The sequence below is a fragment of the Penicillium lagena genome (assembly GCF_028827675.1).
Source record: "Penicillium lagena strain IBT 129212 chromosome Unknown utg000001l_segment0_segment0, whole genome shotgun sequence".
Taxonomy (NCBI): Eukaryota; Fungi; Ascomycota; class Eurotiomycetes; order Eurotiales; family Aspergillaceae; genus Penicillium; species Penicillium lagena.
Window position 1 is genome coordinate 4879224 of NW_026623222.1, and position 20928 is coordinate 4900151.

Consider the following 20928-nt stretch of genomic DNA (forward strand, 5'->3'; position numbering starts at 1 on the left):
GATCGGCAGGATTTTCTCCAAGTTCCCTTCCCCACACCGTCTGGCCTTTGCGATTGTGGTGGTGTCGGCTCTGTCATCGAAGTTCTTGCATCTATATCAGCATTTGCGGTTCGGTGAAGCGCATCTTTTGGCAATCTACTTCCCGACGTTCTTTATTCAAGAGATCTTTCTTTTCGCGGCATTATGGGCTCTGTTATATACCTCGTGGGGTTGGTTGTCGGTGTGTGCGGTGACCATCACCAGCATTCTAGCGTCAGTTACCCTTTCAGTCCGCTAGCATTCAGGGCATTATAATGATATTAATTCCTTGTTATACAGATATGTCATCCTTATGGCGGCCTCGTCGCAGATTAGTTTCTACTACGCAACGGGAGGCGAGATCCGGTGGGACGCCGCCAAGTCGGTGGGAAACAGTCGTCAGGGCATGATGTTGATTCTAAGTGGACTCGGTCCGACTATCGCGGCGGCAACGGTCATGCTCGTTGTCTCGGTGCTATTGGCGGCGTGGATATACCCCCTGATGACGAAGTGGATGTATTCAGTGTTCTCCAAATGGCTCCATGTCCCGGACGAGCAGCTGCCAGGGGCGGACAACAGCAGGACCCCATCGAGCGGAGTGAGGACGTGGACGATCCGGGCCGCAATAGTCACGCTGTTTCTCTGGATCATCCGACCAGCAGTGCCATTTAACCATATCTCCGGTGCTCTGCCCTTCGTCATGTTTACAGGCGCTGCCTCGCATTCGGTCAAGCCTCAGCCTGGGGTTGTGAATCCGTTCCCTTTCCCCGAGCTGCTGGAGGAAATATACTGGGAGCCTTCAGATGGACATTATAAAGGATGGAGCCCGGGCAAAACCGACCTGACCGAGTTGCCCGCATGGGCCTCGGAATATCTGCCTCCTGGGTTTGAACGGTGGAAGGATCCACACGGAAATAGGGCTTCGCGCAACTCTTACAATCCCACGTCAGATCCGCTTCGAATTACCAATCTTAATCGGGGCCTGCTAGCCCCCATGGAAGAGGCTCTGAAGGAACGCGACATTCCCATCACGCATATTGTCATGGTGATGATGGAAAGTGGCCGGCAGGATATGTTCCCCTTCAAAGCGGGATCACGAGTACACGACCATATTCTCGAAGCATGGGAGTCCAGCGGCAAAGAATCACCAGAAAACCTCGACGAGATTCTATCACAGTTGACCCCCATAGCGGAGGTGCTCACGGGCCAACCGTCCGGCTTCAACTCCAGCGCAGAAATTGCTAGCCAAAAGTTTGGCGGGATCAATATCGAAGGCGTGACGACAGGCAGCACACTCAGCTCCAAAGCCCGTATCGTGGACTATTGTGGCGTGCAAGCCTTGCCAGTGGATTTCATGGCAGAGATGGACACGACGTCGTACCAGCCATGCCTCATGCAGGTGCTGGAATTATTCAACCAGCTCAAACAGAACGAAACCGATGGGGGAGATCCCCACGAGCGTCTCTGGAACACCATCTATGCGCAATCCGTCACGGGCCAGTTCAAGGCCCAGGACAAGCTCATCACACAGCTGGGTTTCAAGCAGGCCTTGTACTCGGAGGATATCGATAAGCCCGAGTCCAAGTACTACCACAAGATGGAGAAGATCAATTATTTCGGGTGAGTCTTGAACCGCACAGTAGTCTTTCGGGCACACCATTTACTGACGAGCGGGCAGATACGCGGAAGAAGAGATCCGTCCGTATTTGAAGGATATGATCCGTGACACCATTGACAAGAACCAGAGACTCTTTCTCTCTCACTTCACCAGTACCACGCATCACCCGTGGGGTGTACCTTCCAAGTTCACGAAGAAGGAATACATCCCACATTCCCAGGCTTTCTCAAAACATGAAAAACTGGACGCCTATCTGAACACAATCCGCTATGTGGACAACTGGCTGGGCCAGTTCATGGACCTACTTGACGAGGAGGGGATAGCCAACGAAACTTTGACCGTGTTTGTCGGAGACCAGTAGGCCTACCATATCACCCCTTTTTCCTTCCCTCTGTACTAACCTCCCACCCACAACAGTGGCCAAGCCTTCGACGAAGACTCCTCGATGACAGGAACGTACCAAAACGGACACATCAGCAACTTCGCTGTGCCACTAACACTACACCACCCACTCCTTCCCCGAATCCAAACAGTCGCCAACGCAACCACAATCTCCATCCTCCCCACAATCCTCGATCTCCTTACATCGACCAAATCTCTCAACAAAGTCGACACCGAAATCGCACTTGATCTTGCAAACCAGTACGAAGGCCAATCCCTGATCCGGCCGTACGTCAACTCGCATCTCGGCCGCGAAGCATGGAAGTTCGCCATCATCAACGCCGGCGGAACAATGCTTTCCATTGGGTCGGCGGCTATGCCGTATCGGCTTATTCTGCCACTGACCGTGGACTTTGAATTTCGGTTCACGCATACCGAGCTGGACTTTTATGAGGAGGAGCCAATTGTTGAGTGGAATATTGAGTCTTTGACTGGGCTTATACAGGAAAAGTATGGAGGTGAGGCGGCGGACTGGGCCAGTAGGGCGCAGATGGTTGGCGTTTGGTGGATTAAAGAACGGATGAGGTTGTGGGATTTTCATCCGAAGGATTTTGCGTGATTAATATTCATTGGATTGAGGTTGCATGGTATATAAAGTATCACGTTCTTGTATATATAGTTTATTCAGCGGAGGTGTTTTATTTTAGGGCTATTTAAATCGTAGAGTCGATATTCAGGAAAAGAAAACTTTCTTGTTAAATTAGAAGTATCGTATCCGACCGAGATCAGCAAGTTATGATGGGTCTAGATGAGCTCACTTCTGATATCTTCATATGACCGACGCAGAAAAAAAAAAGAAAACCAGCAACGAAAACCAACGCCAAACCCTCAGGTATCGATCCAATCAACAGGTTATGTACCAAGCACCGTTTTTTGCTCATGATTGCATATCTTCGTAGGAAAAGCCAAGTGTAAAACAGAAAAGTAAGCCTCAAACACCCACGTTCATCCACTGCATCCATTCTTCGTTGGACGCCCCGCCACCGCCAGGTCGATTGCCGAACAGGTCGTCAAACGAAATACCCAGATCCATGTCCATGGCCATATTGAAATCCTGCATTTGGGTATTGGCAGAAACGTCCCGCTGCGTGGCTTGTTGTTCCATGGCCAAGTTCGAGGGCTGAAAGTTGTATCCTTGCCACACAAAGTTGTTGTTGGGGATCGACACCAGGTCTGGACTGCCTAGTTGTTCGCTGCCACTTACTGGAGTTTGTGTCATCGGGGAGTGTAGGCGGGATTGGCTCATGGGTTGGGATGTGCCCTGCAAACGGCTGGGGATAGACGATTTGATGCCAGAAGGTGTCCCGCTGGGTAAATGCGGGAGATTGGGGAAGGCCTCGAAGCTAGGAGTGGTGACGCCCACGCTTGACGGGTCACTTGGAGTCGTGGGCGCCATCCCTGTTTGATCGAAGGAATATTGCGATGAAGACATACCCGGTTGATCGTGGCGGAAGTGATCGTCTTCCAGAGTAGACATGGGCTGAGTGGGGTATGCGAATGGGTCATCTGACGGAAACATCATCGGCATGAGATCCGGAAGATTGGCCGGGTTGTTGAACTGCTGGGAGAATGCAAGGCCCGACGCTTCTTGTTGGGGCATAGAAGGATTCAATGGACTTGTTGTCTGAATCTGGTCCGGCGTAGACATGGTTTCAGTTAGCAGCTCCGGCGTCCCTGCTATCCATGCCGATTGAGTACCACTCTCCGTGGGTCGATTACTCTGCGTATCATCCAGGCTCGTTTGTCGACGGCTCGAGGCATCCCCCCGACCAGCTTGGGATACGGATTGGACAGGTAAGCTGCTTAAACGATGTGGCAGAGTATGCTGAGTTTGAGTCTTGGCTGCCTCCGTTGAACGACTTGGCGGCGCGGGGCGCTTGAGGTTGATAGGCGCTTTCGAGCCCTGGCGATTCTTCAGGATCTCCGGCAGAGTCTTGAAAAGACACTACAGTTTCTCATCAGTATTCTGGCAGTTGATCTAGTGGGTAGGCAGAACACATACGTTCAGGCTTTGGGAACACCGATCTGCAGCCAGACTTTTCTTGGCCAGCCCAGCTAGGGTATTCTTTCCTTCCATGGCATCTTTGAGGACACCGTCCTTGGCCGTTGGTGAATCAGGGTTTTCCACCACAAAAAAGATGAGTGAAAGAATAGCAAAGTAAGTCGTGTACATCGTAAACCAGAACGAGCCGTTGAGAAGACCCCTCTTCTGCATGCCGGTTGTAATGTGAACGATGTTTCTCGAGACGCTGACGCACGCGGCCGCGCAAGCGTAAGATCGCTTGTCCACGCCTCGTGCCTGAGAACCACCAGTCACATAATGCAAGAAGGGGCGGTACATGACTATTTGCACATGGGCATAACTTATGCGCAGTAGCTGTCGAATACTGTAGAGAAGTTAGATCAGTTTATCGGGATCAACGAGGGACAAACTCACCGTTCCAGTTGTGGCGACACCTCCGTCCCTGGACGCAAGGCCGGAGGCAATTCCTCCATCCATGCTTGGAGATCACGCTCGATCTCGCGGATCTTGGAGTGGCTCACCATGTATCGCTGATCGGATTTCGAGCGGTACCGGGCATTCTTCACAGGGTAGATGTACTTGACGACTTTCAAAATAATGTTGGAAAGGCGCGTGTGTGCATTGCAACCCGCCATTAACGGGGTATAGCCGGATGGCATTGGGGCGATGCCCTCTGCGGTGATGAATTCTCCGTCCACCGCCAACGGATATTCCTGGTCGATGTCGTCGTCACTCAACATCTGTGGGAAGCCCAGAAGGGTGCTGACGTAGACATCCATCTTGCGGACAACCCAAAAGATGCGTTTGCGCAGCTCTCGCTCAACCGGGTTGAAATCTGCGGCCACGGAGCGATGAAGGCCAAGACGTAGCGCCGAGCGGAGCGCAATACCCACGTAAGAGTAGCAGGTACTCAGCTTCGCAGAAGACTGCAGGAAAAGCACCATGAAGCAGATCGCTTGTAGTGATGTCAAATCGCGACAATCGGTAATCTCCAACAATTGTCGACCGGCCTTGAAGAATTGAAATCTATAGCACGTTTAGTTTGATAGTGGCGTGAGACTTTTGACTACATACCCTTGGTCGATTGCACTCTCATAGCCTGCCACATCTAGAGTACCAACTCCATCGTCCGAGAACAGACATCCGACGGCCATGACGATATACAGTAGAGGCAAGAACGCATTCTCCTCATTACCAAATTGCTCTGGCGGAGTGTCGTAGACGCGTTCGAGGTTGGCGAAGAAGGAAGGCTCGTGCACGAACCGCATCAAGGAACAGGCGTCATCGATCGCGTTATGGCACAGGCGGCGCGCAGCTGCTCGTGACGGTAGATCATGTGTGGGAGGCAGTGTCGAGTCCTGAGGCGACTCGGACATGGATTTGGGACTTTCCAACATTTTCGCCCTCATTGGTGAGGTCCGAGCCATCGGCCTAGGCGCGTCCGCAGCACCGAGCTGTTTCCGGAGCCGGCGCGCGAATATGACGCCGGAGGTGTGTCCATGATAGTCCCAGTGTCCCTGGTCATCTCGATCCAACAAGCCCGAGTTACCGACCATGGTTTCCAGCAAACCCTCCTCCCCGCCTTCTGGCGCAGACTCGGACGGACCGGACGTCGGGGCCGACGGTTTACTCACAGGTCCGGGAGACTCCTTTTGTGCAGCGGCCAGATTTTGTTTGGTGGCTTGCACATCTAGCTGCGGGTCATCGAGGTTCACGTCCGGCAGTACCGCCCGGAGCAGCGCCTCAGCCTTGTGCAGGCGCGTTTCGAGAGCCTCAACATACTGTGGGGCGGGATTGCGGCGGCGGTTGGAGGGCTGATCGTAGGTACATTCTAGAAGAGTCATACATGGTCAGCCACGTGCGGAGCGACGGGGGAGGAGAGGAGGATGCGCACCATAGCTGTAGACGGTGCAATGGGTGCAGGGCTGCTTCCCGTCGCACTTGATCTTCTTGCGACGACACTCGTCGCAGGCTCGCCCGACTCGGCGGCGCTTCTGCAGGGGCACGGACTGGGAGCTCATGGACGTCGCGGGGTCGGCGTCACTGAGGAGTAGATTGGGATCATCCTCGTCGGAATGCGGGCTGGTCGTCGCCATGGCTGGAGACGGGGGAGAGGCATGTAGTGGTGGTGGTGGTGAGTGGTGAGGTGGAAAATAATCATCAGAGGTTAGTTCGTTCGTTAGGTTCACTGCGGCATGAATAATGAATAATCCGATGATGATCTAATAACCCCGACCCATGCCCTACGGGTACATGCCCAGATGCGGTGGCGGTGTGCCGTGACTAGGTAAGGCTCGGAGTTAATTGCGCGTGAGGGAATTTTGCTGCGTCGGCATGTTGGCAAGTCCCCGAACATCTTACATAAATTGCGTCTCATGGATCTACGAGGGATTGCAGGGACCTGCAGCGATCATCAATGATTACAATTGCTATTCTGGTCGTCTTCAAACTAACTAACAAACTATACTCGACTCACTGGGACTCCCTTGTAGGCTAACCTCCAACTTCTCCCCTTCTTAAGCATGCTTCCCCCCCCCATGGGCTACGCTCCTCCGATCCGGCCTAGGCAGCCGTGCTGATCAATGGATCATGGCCTTTACCCTCGTTACCTTCTGCTGTGCTTTCGCAGCCCTAGGCTCGTTCCTCTTTGGTTATGACTCGGGCGTCACCTCATCCAGCATCAGCCAGGATGCCCCTCTACGCTACTTCGGCTCGCCGGGCTTATCGGACGCGGCTACTGGAGGCATAATCTCTTCTTATACAGGTAACCTATGACGTGCCTGTCATGTGTATTCAAGAAAAGAAAAAAGTCTAAGATCCACTCTAGGAGGTGCTATCGCGGGCTCGGTGCTCACGCCTTATATCTCGGACTTTTACGGACGCCGAATGGTGATCTTTGTCGGCGGGTTGCTCGGCGGTCTCGGGGCCGCGCTCCAGGGGGGTGCGGTTACTCTCGCGATGTTAATCGCTGGCCGATTCACCGCTGGGTTCGCCATTGGTCTCATGTCTGCCACTATTCCCGTATATTGTGTATGTCAATTGGCACCTGGACCGTATCCGTAGCTGACAAGAGGACCAGAGCGAGGTCGCGCCGCCCCGGATTCGCGGTTTACTCGCCAGTATGCAGCAATGGATGATTGGCCTCGGTATCATGGTCGCAGTGAGTAGTCCCGAGGTGTTCAAACATGCAAATGATGAACCGACCAACAGCAGTGGGCCGGATACGGATGTTCTCTCCATGACAGCAATTTCTCCTGGCGCTTCCCGCTCTCTTTTCAAGTGGTGCCAGCAGTCGTTCTCACCTGCGGAGTGTGGTTCCTCCCCGAATCACCGCGCTGGCTCATCGAAAAGGGCAAAGACAGAGCAGGTCGCGCTGTGCTAAGCCGGCTGCTTCTCAACCGATGGGCAAGCAATAACGCGCTGGTCGAGCACGAACTCGCCCAGATCCACGAGAGCCTGCTGTACGAGCAGCAAGCAGCCGTCCGGTCCTGGCGACAGCTCTTCCTTACGGCGCGCTGGCGCCGCGGGATCCTGCTAGCGTGCGATCTGCAAACCTTCACGCAGACCTCAGGGACGAACATGATTCAGAACTACGGACCTCGACTATACATGTCACTAGGCCTCTCCACATCGACATCACTAATGATCATCGGGGTATGGGGCGCAGTAGCTCAGCTCTGGAACACGATATTCCTGACTTTCATCGACAGCGTCGGGCGTCGTAAGCTGCTTATCCCGTCGCTGGCCGGCATGGGCGCAGCCATCTGCGTAGAAGCCACGCTGGCGCACTACGTCGACTTCAGCAGTCCAAGCGCAGACCAAGACGCCCTGCGCGCGGCGATCGCTATGTTTTTCGTCTTCTCGCTTTTCTACACTGCGCTCGGCATGATCTCCTGGATCTACCCGTCGGAGATCTTCCCTACTGCCATCCGTGCCCGCGGTTCCTCCATCGCTACCGCGACTAATTGGTCCCTTAACCTCATCTTCACGCAGTGCTCGCCTATCGCGTTAACATCCTTGGGATCGGAGTATTTTTACTGCTTTGTGGCCTTCAATTGGACGGCTGCTGTGCTTGTATGGGCTTTTTATCCGGAGACGTCTGGCTGCTCCCTAGAAGAAGTGGAGGAAGTATTCCGGTAAGGGGAGCCTATGCCCGAACCGGATGCTGTTGCTACTACACCAACTTGGGGGTCCAAAGTATTAGCATAGTCGCGTTCAAGACTCCCGTCTAGGGTCGGGGGGTAGTCGAGCTATAGGAGAGGCAAGCCGGATGACCCGTGCCTATCATAGTCCATCGGGAGGTATGTTCGACACTCTTGGTTGAAGTTTCACGGGCTCATCATGAGAGTTTGGTATAGACAATGTTTCCTCGGCCTGCATCGGGTAACGCACAGAGGTTCTCCGTAAAAAGACGAGATCTTTTTGGACCGTCATTATTACTCGGCAGAAAAGGCGACGATGACCTACTGTTTGACGTCTAGCTGCTCGGGACGAGGCTGTCGAAGCCCTTCAGCGTATGAATATGAAACCCGCAGTTTAAGAGCGGTAGGGCACAGCCATGTGCGTGGAAGCCGCGCTGGCGCACTACGTCGACTTCAGCAGTCCAAGCGCACAACAAGACGTCGTCTATCCGGAGGCGGCTGGTTGCTCCCTCGAAGAAAAGGAGGAGTTCTTTCGAGAAGGGGAACCTGAGCCTGAACCGGATGCTGTTGTTGCTGCCATCTAGCGCAGAAGTGGAGTATACCTCGCACGTTCGTCTCGTGGGTCCGGGTCCACTGTCTGTGCATTCTACTTAGCTGGGCAATCAGCCGATCTCCGCGCAAGGAGGCGGTTTCAAATGGATCGCTCTTGTAACGATAAGAATGACGTCTTGCGAAGGAACGAAGTTTAACATGCAGCATCTGTAGATCATACGATGACACCCCCTACGGCCGCTTGTATGCTCTGAAAATAGAACAGGACCTATTCTTGGATCTTGCCCCCAGCGCTTAAATCCAAATACCAGCAACGAGCCTACTTTGAATTAATGAATGCGAGATCTCGATAGATAGAATATATATCAGGCGTTCGGTAGCATGTCAGGCTCATTTATTAGCTCTTACAACGGGCCGTTTGTATTTCCTTGATAGGCAGGTCTCCAGATCCACCCCTGGTTTCTGCTTATATCACATGATCAAGAGGAGACTGCCATTAGAGGGAGCATCTTTTCCTGAAGAAGCATATGTAAAGAACACGCTAGTGGCCGACAAGGTTCTCGCGATTATCTGCAGACTTTGGGGGCGACTTTGAAGGCGCAGTGCTTAGCGCGCCTGGTTCGGGTTCAGAGTGCCGTGGCCGTTGATGATCTCCGAGCGGGCCTGTTTTAGTTGTTTGGGATCGAACTAGGAGGTTAACCTGTTTTAGTTGTTTGGGACCGAACCAAGAGGTTAACAGGTTCCAAAATGTCTTACTTGCCCACGTGGCTACTGCTTTACCCTGGCAATTTTATTATCAATTGTCAGTTGTCAGACTCCGTAGAGACCTCTTTGGGGTCTCGGATGTTCAACAGAATCTATAGACCAGCCTGCATCTAGCTCCAAGGCAAGAAAGAAAGCAACAAGGTCGGGCGGATAACCCGGGTTCCACCACATGGCTGAAGGATTTAGGATTTTCTTCTATCTGGGGGCGGATCCTGAACCAGTCACGATCGGCAGCCACTCTGTCAGGGCTAGTATGTTGACATAATCGAGCATAGCCTCTTTCTTCGTGCCCATCGCGATCGGCCGGATTTTGGGGGAATCTTTCCGATGTCTCACTGAGTCCAGGACGTACATGCATGTGCAAGAGAATTGACATGCCTTGCTACTATCTATCAAAGCCCTCATTCTGTAGTCCATTTCTGACGCCATTTGTCGGCAAGAGCATTTCCATGGAGGGCTGGGGCTACCTGAGGACACCCGGAAAGAGGCCGAAGCCAGCCCTACCCCAGCGTGTGTTTGGGGTCTCTCCCGGGCTCCACCACGGAATCCTCACGCTTAACTGCATTGGGAGGGGGGGTCCGATTTCATCACGACACAATTGAGTAATAATTATTATTCTACTGCTTACAACTGCAGCAACTAATGGTCATGGGAAGTAAAATCATTGGGGGCTTAGTAGTGGGGCAAAGTGGCACGACGACTATTCATCAGCCCCCTGTCCTCCGTTGTCGGTTTCTTCTGCGCAACGCCGACCATCACGGCCGGGCGTGCATCACTGCTCAGTCATGTCATTGCCAGACACGTCGGACGAATCCAACATGCGGTGGCAGTTTATCGACGCTTCGAATAATAGTCGGAGCAACCTGACCCAGGTGAAGAAACATGTGATGCAGCAGTATATGCGGCAGAAGAAAGGTGGTGGTGCTCCGAAGAGTGAAGGCGAGGACGAAGCACAGCCTGTACAGCGATCCAAACGCGGCCGGCCAAGGAAGAATCGAATTGCGAAGCGCAATAAAGCGGAGGACAGCGGCAGCAATGACTTGGTATCAGACGAAAACGTTGAGGTGGGGGATCATTCGGCCTCCTCGAAGGTCTCCTCAGTGGACAGTGCTGCCATTGCCGTGCCATTTCGGGCGTCCTCAATCGAAGTGCAGGGCTTTATCTTCACTTATCCGGACAACATCAACCACTCAGAATCAATATGGTCATCTCCGTCCGCGCGATCCCCACGAACTATCCTGAGCGCAGCACGGACAGATCCGTTCAACGCGCTCCCCATTGAGATGGACCTGGAAAGCCAGAAATTGTTTGATTTCTACGTGAATGACATGCCCGCCTGTTCGTACGGGTCTCATTTCCGCTCCGCCAAAGCGCACAACTGGTACACCGCTGTGTTCGTGCCGGAAGCCATGAAGGGCGCTGTTGCCTTCCAGAACACCATCCTCGTGCACGCAGCTAACACCTGGGCGTGGGTGCGCAACGAAACAGAAACCAAGAATACGCTGCTGCATCGAGACCGCGCCGTCAGCATGCTGCGCGAGCACCTCCAAACCCACCCACACGATATCTCAGACGTAGCTATCATCTCTTGCCTGAGCGCTGCAGCCCTCGAAGACTTTGACCCACGCCCGGGCCACAAGGAGACCAGTTGGACGCACATGCGTGCTGCGCGCGAGATGATCCGAGCTCGTGGGGGCCCGGCTGCTTTCGAGAATACTCGACTGGGCATGTTAATCAATTGGCAGGACTATATCCTCTCTGGGTATGAAACACTCGGACCTAGTTTCTTCTTCGAGCATGAACGGCCCGCTTCGGCGACAGCTACTGCGCTGCAGACCGCATCGCCTCGACATCTTCATAATCTCCACGACTCAATACCCTCACCACCATACTCGACCTCCTCCGCTCTCTCAGACACCAACCCATCATGCCCCGAACCCTCAGCGCTATCACTCCCTCAATATCAATTATCCGTATCCCCCATCGACGAAATCCGCCTTCAATGCGAAGAATTCCTCGACTTCCTCCGCCGCTGCGAACAACTAGCCCTCTACCAACAAGAAAACCCATCCTCCTGCTCTTCAACCCGCCGCAGAGCGATCCAAAAACCATCCGTCCTCCACCAAATCCTCGCCGCACCCCCAGGAGCTCGATTCACAGCATCAGGAAACCGCAAACAGATGGTTGCGCGCCTGACCGCGCTAATAATGCTCAACGCCGCACTATGGGACTACCGATACACTCCCTCCCGTGGAGCAACTTTCCTATCTACGCTCGAACAATCCGTGATAGACAGTGAAGTCAGCATGAGCGGCTCCATTGAGGCGCTCTTACAGATCCTGTTAGAGTGCAACGATGGCGCCCCCGACTATTTTTCAAATGAGAACGTTGCGGATTTCTCGCAATATGCACCAACTGCTACCTCCTGCGCGGCGCGTCCCTGGTGGGCGGGTCGGATGCTCAAGGTTGCGAAGCGGTTAAGCGCGGACTCATGGCATCGTCTGTGTGATTTTCTGTTTGCGTGCCTTACGCTTAGTGTAAAGGGATCTGTTGTTTTTCTGTGGAAGCCAGATCTGAGGAAGGAGATTCTGGAGGCGCCTAGGACGTGTTATGTTATGCCCTCGTTGATCGAGTGATATATTTTCTTCTCTGATCTTTCTTTATGTCTCTATTCTATGGTGTATATACTACGCACATCCTATGTTCACATGGATAGAGGATTTTGTCAATCCCTGCAAATAGAATGGACTTCTACCCCACAGCAAAGAATAAGAGTGATTCAGTCCAGTCTCCTGCTAAAATGCCTTGAACCGTTCGCTTACGTTTTGGCGACATGGTTGTTTAATTGTCACTGCGATGTAATATAATTGAGGTTGAGACAGAAAAGAAGCTAAGGTCGTGTTAGGAAGGTCATGGCAAGGAGCAACCGAAAATATAATGAATGGACTACGAGGCGAGACCAATCCCTCCACTGTACCCGAACTGTTAGAGGCAAAAATAATTACCCATTTTGGTTAGCTTCCTGGTGCCACTCCTTGTTTCCTTAAATTATTGGAAGAATCGAATATTTCGTGGGCAATACCTGCTGTGATAACAATCTTACTAAAGAAAATGTATTCGAAGTAATGATCTCATTGTTTGTGAGGCTGCCTATGAAAATCCTAGGGAGTTTGATTCGGCGCGGGAATCAGGGATTATATGTAAGCTCATTTGATGACACGAAAAAGCAATGAGCGCCAATTTCATGCCTATTTACAAACGTGCGCATGGCTTGTCAACTTCACCCATAGTTTCAAGGATGTCGTTTCTGTCTTTCTCAAGGCGAGCCTGAGTAGCCTCAAAGATTCTTGGGATCCCAGATTTAGCGAACGGAATCCCCTCCGAGACCATTGCCGCTACACCTTTACCGGAAAGCCATGCCTGCGGCATTCCATGTCCGGTGAACCCAGCAATTATGAATTGACCTGTCTTTCCGGGCACTTGTCCAATATGAGGCAGAGAGTCTGTCGAATAACCCATAACTGGTAAGATGCCATGTCAATATGGTTTTCTCGGAAAATGATAGTTAGTGCCAGGAGTTGACTTACTTCCAGTCCAAATCTGATCCACATATGCACCGCTTTCCTCCCAGCCGTGGAAGTTTCGCTGCATATAACCCTCAAAGTACTCTTTGGCGGACTCGATCATCCCATTGTCGTCGATGTTGTTGTACCAATCTCCCGTTTGCCGGTAATATTTATTCCAGGCCCCACCGACAATCACACTGCCATCTTCCCGGGGGATAAGATAGTCGAACTCACTCCATGACCATCTCAAGGTGTATGTTTTTGTTAGCTTTTTCACCTGGCGAACCGGGACTATCCTGCAGCAGACTCCACGCACTGGAACAATCTTGTTCGAATACATAGGAAGAATAGCCGATGTGTAAGCATTGCTGGCAAAAACCACATTTTTTGTTTTGATAGCGCCCCGTGGCGTTTCCACCGTCCATAGACCCGAAGCATCTTGTTCTGATGAAATAGACTGCGCTGGAGTATGCGTGTATAACTTTGCTCCTTGCTCAACACAACGGCCAAGAATGTGCAGAACCAATTTGTAGGGCCAGATATGGCCGGCCTCGTAGCTGAAACAGCCTTGGGCTCCCTTGACATGAGACCTCTAGAGACACTCGATTAGTTTTTTTAAGTCAAAGGCTCTCGATATACGGAAACTCACTTCTTCTGCCCCTTTTTGGTCCGTGAAGCTCACACTTTCGGCCGATTTGACACCGAGACCTGGTAAGCGATCAAAGCGAGCCTTGACTTTTTTGCATTCGTTAAGATGCAATTGAACGTCAATTGCTTTAGTCAACACAAAGTCGCAGTCGATCTTCTCAGTTCTCACAAGGCGAGTAATCGCATCAACATGAGATCGCTCAAACCGAGCTACTTCTTCGGCTGCTTCCGGGCCGTACTCTGCGGCAAGCTCGCTGATGAAGCTGTACGGGTCTGGCTTTAAGTGCCCTCCTAGTTCGCTGTGTCAGATTGGCGACTGAAAATAACGAAAATATGTCTTACCGTTTCGACCCGTTGCCCCAGAGCATGCCTGACGAGCCTCGAGTATGGTAATTCTTGGTGGGTTGGGTCCTTTATGCTGCTGCAGGAGATGATATGCAACAGATGCGCCGGATATTCCAGCTCCAATGATCACAATGTCTGATTCCGTTGGTACAGAGTCAGACGACACATAGTCGTCAAGTTGGTGCGGTTGAGTCCTCCACCATGGAGTCAGGGCATGTTGAACCGGCATGGTAGCCATTTTTGTGCTTGTAGCTTTGGAGATTGAAGGGAAAGAGTGTGACAGAAAACAACTAGGAGAGTTGGCACACTAAAATTTCAGGAAACAAAATCGAATGCAATTTATAGTCAAAAGCTGCGATAGAGGGAGTGCTGTTAATCATTCCCTACGAGATCTATGCACGAATAATCGGTTGGCCACGGTGTTCCCCTCCCCGTTATCGGTGGTCAATTTACTTGCCGAGTTTGACTTAGCGCAATTGGCCAAGGGATTTAGTCTCGGGCTAACAGGGTATCTATTGGGTTCAACCGTTTTGGATGAAATTTTGAACAAATCAGGCAACTTTGTGGTCCATATAACGTAATTTTAGGGAAAAGTCCATGGAGTTGCCCCATTTCAGTGGTATTCACTCCAAGGTCCCACGGTTGTAATCTTCGTTGATGTGGATACTCTTCCCCCCAACGTCCTCGGCGCGCTAGATGAGATCAGGAATGTAGATTGACCAAAATCTGGGGATGTTAACTCTCAGGAAAACGCAACACACGTGCACCAATCTACAAATACTTCCCATTTTCAACAAAATGCAGTCCTCGTAGCTCTCTATTTTTTTTCGATTATTCCACACATTCGTCCCTTCTATATCGACATAAGCTCCAGCATGGAGGAAGAGAAATCAGCAACGTTGGAAAAGACTGGCTCAGGCCATATAGCCACCCAATACGCCGAGGGTCTAGGGACAATTGGTCATGTCCAAAGCCTTTCACGCAAGTTTAGCCCATGGAGCATGCTAGCACTCTCATTCAGCGTCCTCGGAACTTGGGCGACTTTTGCAGTTGATCTATCGAATGGGTTGTCAAACGGAGGACCCATCACTATCCTCTACGGCCTCCTTCTTGTCACATTCTGCAACCTCTGTGTGGCTCTTTCCCTGGGCGAGCTGTGCAGCAGCATGCCAACCGCATTAGGGCAAGCCTACTGGGTTTCCCGCCTCTGGAAATCCTCACTTGGTCGATTTGTCTCGTATTCTTGTGCTTGGATTAATGTCTTTGGCTGGTGGACGCTATCCGCGTCGCAAAATGCATTTATGACAGAAATTATCCTCGGGTTGAGGACGGTGTCCAACGAAAATTGGACTGGGGCAAGCCTGGGGTGGTTGAAGTTTTTCATTTACTTTGCCATCACTATGTTGATGACAGTCTCAAATGTCATTGCTTGTCGGAAAGATTGGATTCTCCGCTGGTTCAACAATCTCGTCGGCGCCTGGTTTGGTGGAGAGTTCGTCCTTTTCTCTCTCGTTTTAATCATCGCAGTCGGCGTCAAAAGCGACCTGTCATTTCAACCACCTTCGTTCGTCTTCGGAACATGGATCAACAATACCGCATGGAATGATGGCGTCGCTTGGTTTATAGGGCTGGTACAATCCGCCTACGGTCTGACAGCTTTCGATGCTGTGATTCATTTGATCGAAGAGCTCCCATCGCCCCAGAAAAATGGCCCACGGATCCTTTGGCTTTCCATCGTCTCCGGCGCATTCTCAGGCGGTATATTCATGATAGTTTGCCTTTTTTGCATTCAAAATCTGGAGAATGTGCTATCGCCAGCTTCCGGACTTCCTTTTTTAGAGCTTGTGAGGCAGACAGTCGGCCCTAAGGGGACAATCGCCCTCTTCAGCATCTTTACATTCAATGGCCTGGGCCAAGGCGTCAGTATTACGACAACTGCGTCTCGGTTAACATGGGGGTTTGCTCGCGATGGTGGCATTCCCTTCAGCAACTATCTTATGCATGTCGATCCCTACTGGAAAGTTCCAGCAAGAGCCCTTTGGTCCCAAGGTGCTATCATTTCCCTGGTGGGCGTTCTATACTTCTTCACCGAGGCCGCTGTTGATGCAGTGGTCAGCGTCTGCACAATCGCTTTGACCATATCATACGCGCTGCCGATATTCGCGGTTATTATTTTTGGAATGTCTGATATTCCGCTAGGAACATTCTCTCTTGGGCGTTTGCGTCCTATGATTAACTGGGTTGCACTTATATACTGCTGTGTTACTACAGTGTTTTTCCTCTTTCCTGGCTCGCCATCTCCTACTGTTACCACAATGAACTGGGCTATTGCAGTATTTGGGGCGATGCTGCTGGTTGCAATTGGCTTTTGGTTCACCAAAGGGAAGCACACATACTTGCGGACCGATGGCGCCCTGGGTGAGGTATTTCGCGCTGCGCAACTGGAAACCCTGGCTCAGTAGTTCTTTGACCAGAGTTCAATACGTCCATGACAGTAGAAATGAAGCTTTCTATAACCCAATATAGCTTTATAAACCTTTCAAGAAGATGCGAATAAGACCACAATACCTGACATCCTGACATAGAGCCAATGACAAGGGATACACCGACATTGACATTGACGGATCTGCCCATGTATTCTTGGGCATAAAAGAGACTAAACATCAACTATATAGAAACAAGCCCAATAATAATCAAGAGAAATACATGTGCAGCTACTGTTTATCTTGTTTTTCGTTCGTCGCCTATAGAGCTGAGAAGATTACATTTCAATATATCTCTTGTACTGCTCGTGGCGAAGATGTGAACAGGTAGAGTCAACACCGACGGTCTTCCATTACCATCCCCATTCCCTTCATAGGTATTACACGACGAAAGGCAACCCAATCACCCACGCACACACCCATACCATCCAAGAATCCTGTCCTGGCGATAGCGGGCTGGCCATTTGAGAAGAAGTCGTCGGCCACGCCGCACCAGCATATGAACTTCTTGCAGTCGAATCCGTAGGCAACCCCAGTGTTGAATCAATTGCTGGCAAGGAGGTAGGTCCTCCCGGCATAGCGAACGGAGGCTCAGATGTAACGATCGGTCCACCGGGATTGAAAGAAGAAACCGGCGGCAGAGTCGGTATGGAGAAATCGGAGAACCCGACGATTTGGGTACAAATGTGCCCGCCAGGGGGTGGGCATTCATATCCGAGACCGCAGCAAATACCGTCTCCGCAGTCAGGTTCGTAGCACACCTGTTTGCATTTGTTCCTCCCCATAAAGTTTGTGCACGGTGCGCTGGATGGACAACATCCGCCATCCACACAGAGCATCTCATCCGCGGAACACATATATCCCTGCCGTGCTGCAAGGTTGCCAGTGACGAGGGGGGCCCGAGGGTTGACGAACTCGACGGCGTTTGCTAGGCGGCAACCCAGGAGGATGATCAGAGCCCACTGACTGAACATGGCTTGAACGTTGAAGTGTCGGATTTTGAGGATAGGTCAGGATATTCCGAAACGAATTCTGTTGGGGGGGAGGGGGAAGGGTTTCATTAATATAGGTATGACAGTGGTCAGAAAAATTCATCTGAACTTCTGGGATAGTCAAATGCTAGTAACTAATACTAAACTGTTCATGTAGATCCTCGTATTCGCCCCACCTTTCGTTGTTTAATCCCTAATCCGGCTAACTACCTAACTATTTAGCGATGTAGATATATAACTGCATGTGCACGGTGCTGAGAGGCTTAAGCTGCGATAACAGTTCTCTGGACGCCCCATATGTATTAGAATAAGTGACGCATGGCACTCAGCATCCAGCCTGGTAACAACCGTTCATTTACAACTGTTTGTGGACCTTGACATGTCTGCCAGCCCATGACGCACGGTCCTCCCTCCCCTTTACGCTTTTCAATTGTATAACCCTTTTAGAAAAGTAGCACGTAGGATGTCATAACTTGGAAGTGCAACTCACGAATGTATAAATCCCTGATTGGAATAATTTTAGGGATGTCCAACAACTTTTGAGGCGGAACTAATAATAATCGACTTGTACAAATAGGAAAGACGGTGAGGATCCACAATCTCAATAAAGTAGAGTACCCAAATTTATACTGGCTTCTACAACTCAAAATTCCCTAGAGGAGCTACAAGGAGTTAGAGAAATGCCGCATACGAGATCTTTTCTATAGGTAAGGAGCCACAACTCACAGGAGCTACGAAAGTCACCTCATACAAAGTAATGAGAAGCCTCCAGTACAATCTTATCATAGGTAAGGCTCCGCAGCTCCTTTTGAAAGGGCATACGTAGGCTATCTATAGTTGAGGTTTCGTAACTCCTTAATGGCTCCTCAAAAGCGAGTGAGCTGCGGAAGGCCCTACATACAAATAGAGTCACAAATTTGCACTATCTTGCCATAGATAAGCCTCCGTGACTCAAGGGCCTGGGAGGAGCTGCGGAAGACATACCATACGAAATTTGTCCTATAGTTAAAGTTCCATAGTTCCTTGCGATTCAAGAGTTGTGGGAACCTCGGCATACAAAATATGCTGAAATAGATGTACCGTTGAGATACTTTTGGCTCTTCTGGATTCTGGTCTGCGACTACGAACTGTAATTCATCCACCATGAGGTCTCAACCTCTTAAATTGAGATGAGAAAATTGCTTAACCATCATTCGTTAGAGCTGCTTGGGATATCAAGTAATATATCACATCATAAAAAGTTCGTCACACGGTCAACAGTACTGCGGACACTAGACATCAGACATCCCACAGAAAGACATGAACAGAAAAGAATACACACTGTTAACAAGGAAAAGCAACCCTGTTTCCTTCCAAAGAAAAAAGAAAAAAGAACAGAGATAGATATCACAGAATATCAAATGCTTCCAACGCATCCATAAAGCCCGCAATCGCTCCGACACCTGCCAACCCCCGCGTGGCATTGCGCGTCAGATTCTTGTGCCGCTCGCGCTCGCGCTCTTTAGACTCTTTAGCATCGTCACGCGCGATTCGACGGTGGGAATGCGAGGGAGACTGCTGCAGTGAACGAGGGGGGCCTGCCCAGCCTGACTCGGGAGATGAGGTTGAGAGCGGGTATGCGGAAGCGAAGTGGCGGGGTTGGTGCAGGTTGCTGCTGTTGTAGACTGGTTGTCGGCCCCAGGGCTGCTCGCCTGGTCCGGGGGTGTGCCTCGTGGGGAAGCATTGGGCATTGTGGCTGAGGGTGGGTATTGATTGAATTGATTGGGCTGAGTTGTGGGGATGGACCGTGGGGTGCTAGAGTAGTCTTGGTTCGAGTAGTGTCTGTATGGTTGCTGGGGAGGGAGTCCTGGGGCGTGCTGGAGGGGCGGCTGGGGGCGGCCTGATGGGGAGTCGTGGTGGGTTGCGAGAAGCTGTTGCTTGAGTATGGCGCTGGTTGTCTGGTCGTCGATGTGGGAGAATATCTGGATGGCATGCTGCTAGAATGGACGCGACCACCGCTGTTCACGGGGACGCTGAGCGAGGGTCGATGCGGTTCAGCAGCTCTCTGTTCGTTCTCGTCGCTGGAGCCAGCGGTCGTCTTATTGTTTCGGTGGTTGTTTCGTCGCCGATCGTTGTCGTCATCCGAATCACTTTCGACCTGGGCCTGGTAGCTGGAATACCGCCTGCGCATCTGGGCGGCATGATAACGAGCTTCTTGAGACTGCGGCTTGCGCCAGTCCACCGTATTCCCTTCCAGATAGTATCCTCGCACTTCATGGCCGTCGAAATCGAGGTCTTTCGAGTCATTCTCGCTGTCGGATGAGATATAGATCCGGGGCTGGCCAGAATTTTCATACCCGTGGGCCGGCTTGCCGGCATCCCGCACTAAAGAAGAGTCCAGTGAAGGCATCCAGACCGACAGCAGTTGGTTCATGGCACTCTCGGACAAGTGAACCATGTCCTTCGGCGATCGTTCAATGTCACTCAGTCCCACGTCACTATTCCCAAAGGTCACGGCGGGGAGGCGGGTCAGTTCAGAACCTTTAGTCGCAGCGACCAGCGGCTTCAATGCTGCGGCAGTGTTCGGTGCCGAGTAATTGGAGCTGATCATCTGGTTGGTCTCGTCGTTGGCGGCCTCCATCGCCTCCTGTTCCACCATATCCCACAAACGATCGAGACGTTTGACCGACCAGTACCGCACGATGATCATGTTTTGTGTTTCTGCTTTTTCCTGGGCAATCGCATCGTCCACGGTCAGCGACGAGGCAGGATTGTCCACGCTGGCCTTGATCAGGTTGCCCAGCTGCAAGATTCGGAGCACCACGATGAGACTAAGCTTCAGAGACTCCAACTGGGCCAACAGATAGGTGACATGCTGTTTCGGAAAGCACCATCTGAGACGCTCCTGGACGGGAATCGTCTGGAGGTTGTCATTCGCGTCGGTTCCTTTCAGTTTGTCCAGCATATGTTCGATTTCGACGAACACCATCTGGCCCTGGCCGGCGATTTCCCAAGCTTTCTCGGTGGCCTCGGGAGACCGATCCAGATCCGCGGCCTCCAGCGTCTGTCCCACATGCTTGAGGGTCAGCGCAAAGAGCGAGATCCCCTTGGCGATGCTGTGGATATCGATGCGGGATTGTGCGAGCTGACAGGCGGCCGCGTTGAGGAGCAGGGAGAGCCGAAACCCAGCCCCTGCGATGCGGACAATGGAAGCCTCGGAGCCTAGTGCATATGGCATCGTTGGTCAGTCACGAAATGCGGACAGAGACAGACGGTCCTACCTTGATGTGCCATGGTCCTAATAATGAGTGGAAAGAGGTCTCAGGCCATGGGGGGCAAGAAGGAAAGAGCAGCGT

The 20928-nt window shown here is 51.6% G+C and overlaps 8 protein-coding genes across 8 annotated transcripts; 4 read left to right on the plus strand and 4 right to left on the minus strand.

The window, feature by feature from the left end:
• Positions 1-183: 183 nt before the first annotated feature.
• N7510_002155 (uncharacterized protein) lies at positions 184-2636 on the plus strand (the record flags this gene model as incomplete). Its single annotated transcript, XM_056974082.1, has 4 exons — positions 184-209; positions 319-1638; positions 1697-1993; positions 2054-2636. The coding sequence occupies 4 exons, from the start codon at positions 184-186 to the stop codon at positions 2634-2636; spliced, it is 2226 nt and encodes a 741-aa protein (XP_056839199.1).
• A 372-nt stretch (positions 2637-3008) lies between these two features.
• On the minus strand, positions 3009-6286 carry N7510_002156 (putative C6 transcription factor (Mut3); the record flags this gene model as incomplete). The annotated part of the gene is made up of 5 exons (XM_056974083.1): positions 3009-4022; positions 4080-4464; positions 4515-5126; positions 5175-5931; positions 5995-6286. Coding segments are annotated over 5 exons (3060 nt in total), but the record flags the coding sequence as incomplete, so codon positions are not given.
• Positions 6287-6689: 403 nt separating this feature from the next.
• On the plus strand, positions 6690-8240 carry N7510_002157 (sugar porter family MFS transporter; the record flags this gene model as incomplete). Its single annotated transcript, XM_056974084.1, has 4 exons — positions 6690-6864; positions 6928-7130; positions 7180-7260; positions 7311-8240. 4 exons carry the CDS (start codon positions 6690-6692, stop codon positions 8238-8240), a joined length of 1389 nt encoding a protein of 462 aa, XP_056839201.1.
• A 2104-nt stretch (positions 8241-10344) lies between these two features.
• Positions 10345-12195, plus strand: N7510_002158 (sigma-70 region 2 family protein; the record flags this gene model as incomplete). The annotated part of the gene is made up of 1 exon (XM_056974085.1): positions 10345-12195. One exon carries the CDS (start codon positions 10345-10347, stop codon positions 12193-12195), a length of 1851 nt encoding a protein of 616 aa, XP_056839202.1.
• A 616-nt stretch (positions 12196-12811) lies between these two features.
• On the minus strand, positions 12812-14356 carry N7510_002159 (NAD(P)/FAD-dependent oxidoreductase; the record flags this gene model as incomplete). Its single annotated transcript, XM_056974086.1, has 4 exons — positions 12812-13080; positions 13147-13717; positions 13775-14064; positions 14116-14356. 4 exons carry the CDS (start codon positions 14354-14356, stop codon positions 12812-12814), a joined length of 1371 nt encoding a protein of 456 aa, XP_056839203.1.
• Positions 14357-14993: 637 nt separating this feature from the next.
• N7510_002160 (uncharacterized protein) lies at positions 14994-16580 on the plus strand (the record flags this gene model as incomplete). The annotated part of the gene is made up of 1 exon (XM_056974087.1): positions 14994-16580. The coding sequence occupies one exon, from the start codon at positions 14994-14996 to the stop codon at positions 16578-16580; it is 1587 nt and encodes a 528-aa protein (XP_056839204.1).
• A 401-nt stretch (positions 16581-16981) lies between these two features.
• On the minus strand, positions 16982-17575 carry N7510_002161 (uncharacterized protein; the record flags this gene model as incomplete). The annotated part of the gene is made up of 1 exon (XM_056974088.1): positions 16982-17575. One exon carries the CDS (start codon positions 17573-17575, stop codon positions 16982-16984), a length of 594 nt encoding a protein of 197 aa, XP_056839205.1.
• A 1404-nt stretch (positions 17576-18979) lies between these two features.
• N7510_002162 (uncharacterized protein) lies at positions 18980-20810 on the minus strand (the record flags this gene model as incomplete). Its single annotated transcript, XM_056974089.1, has 2 exons — positions 18980-19284; positions 19379-20810. 2 exons carry the CDS (start codon positions 20808-20810, stop codon positions 18980-18982), a joined length of 1737 nt encoding a protein of 578 aa, XP_056839206.1.
• Between the last annotated feature and the right edge of the window lie 118 nt (positions 20811-20928).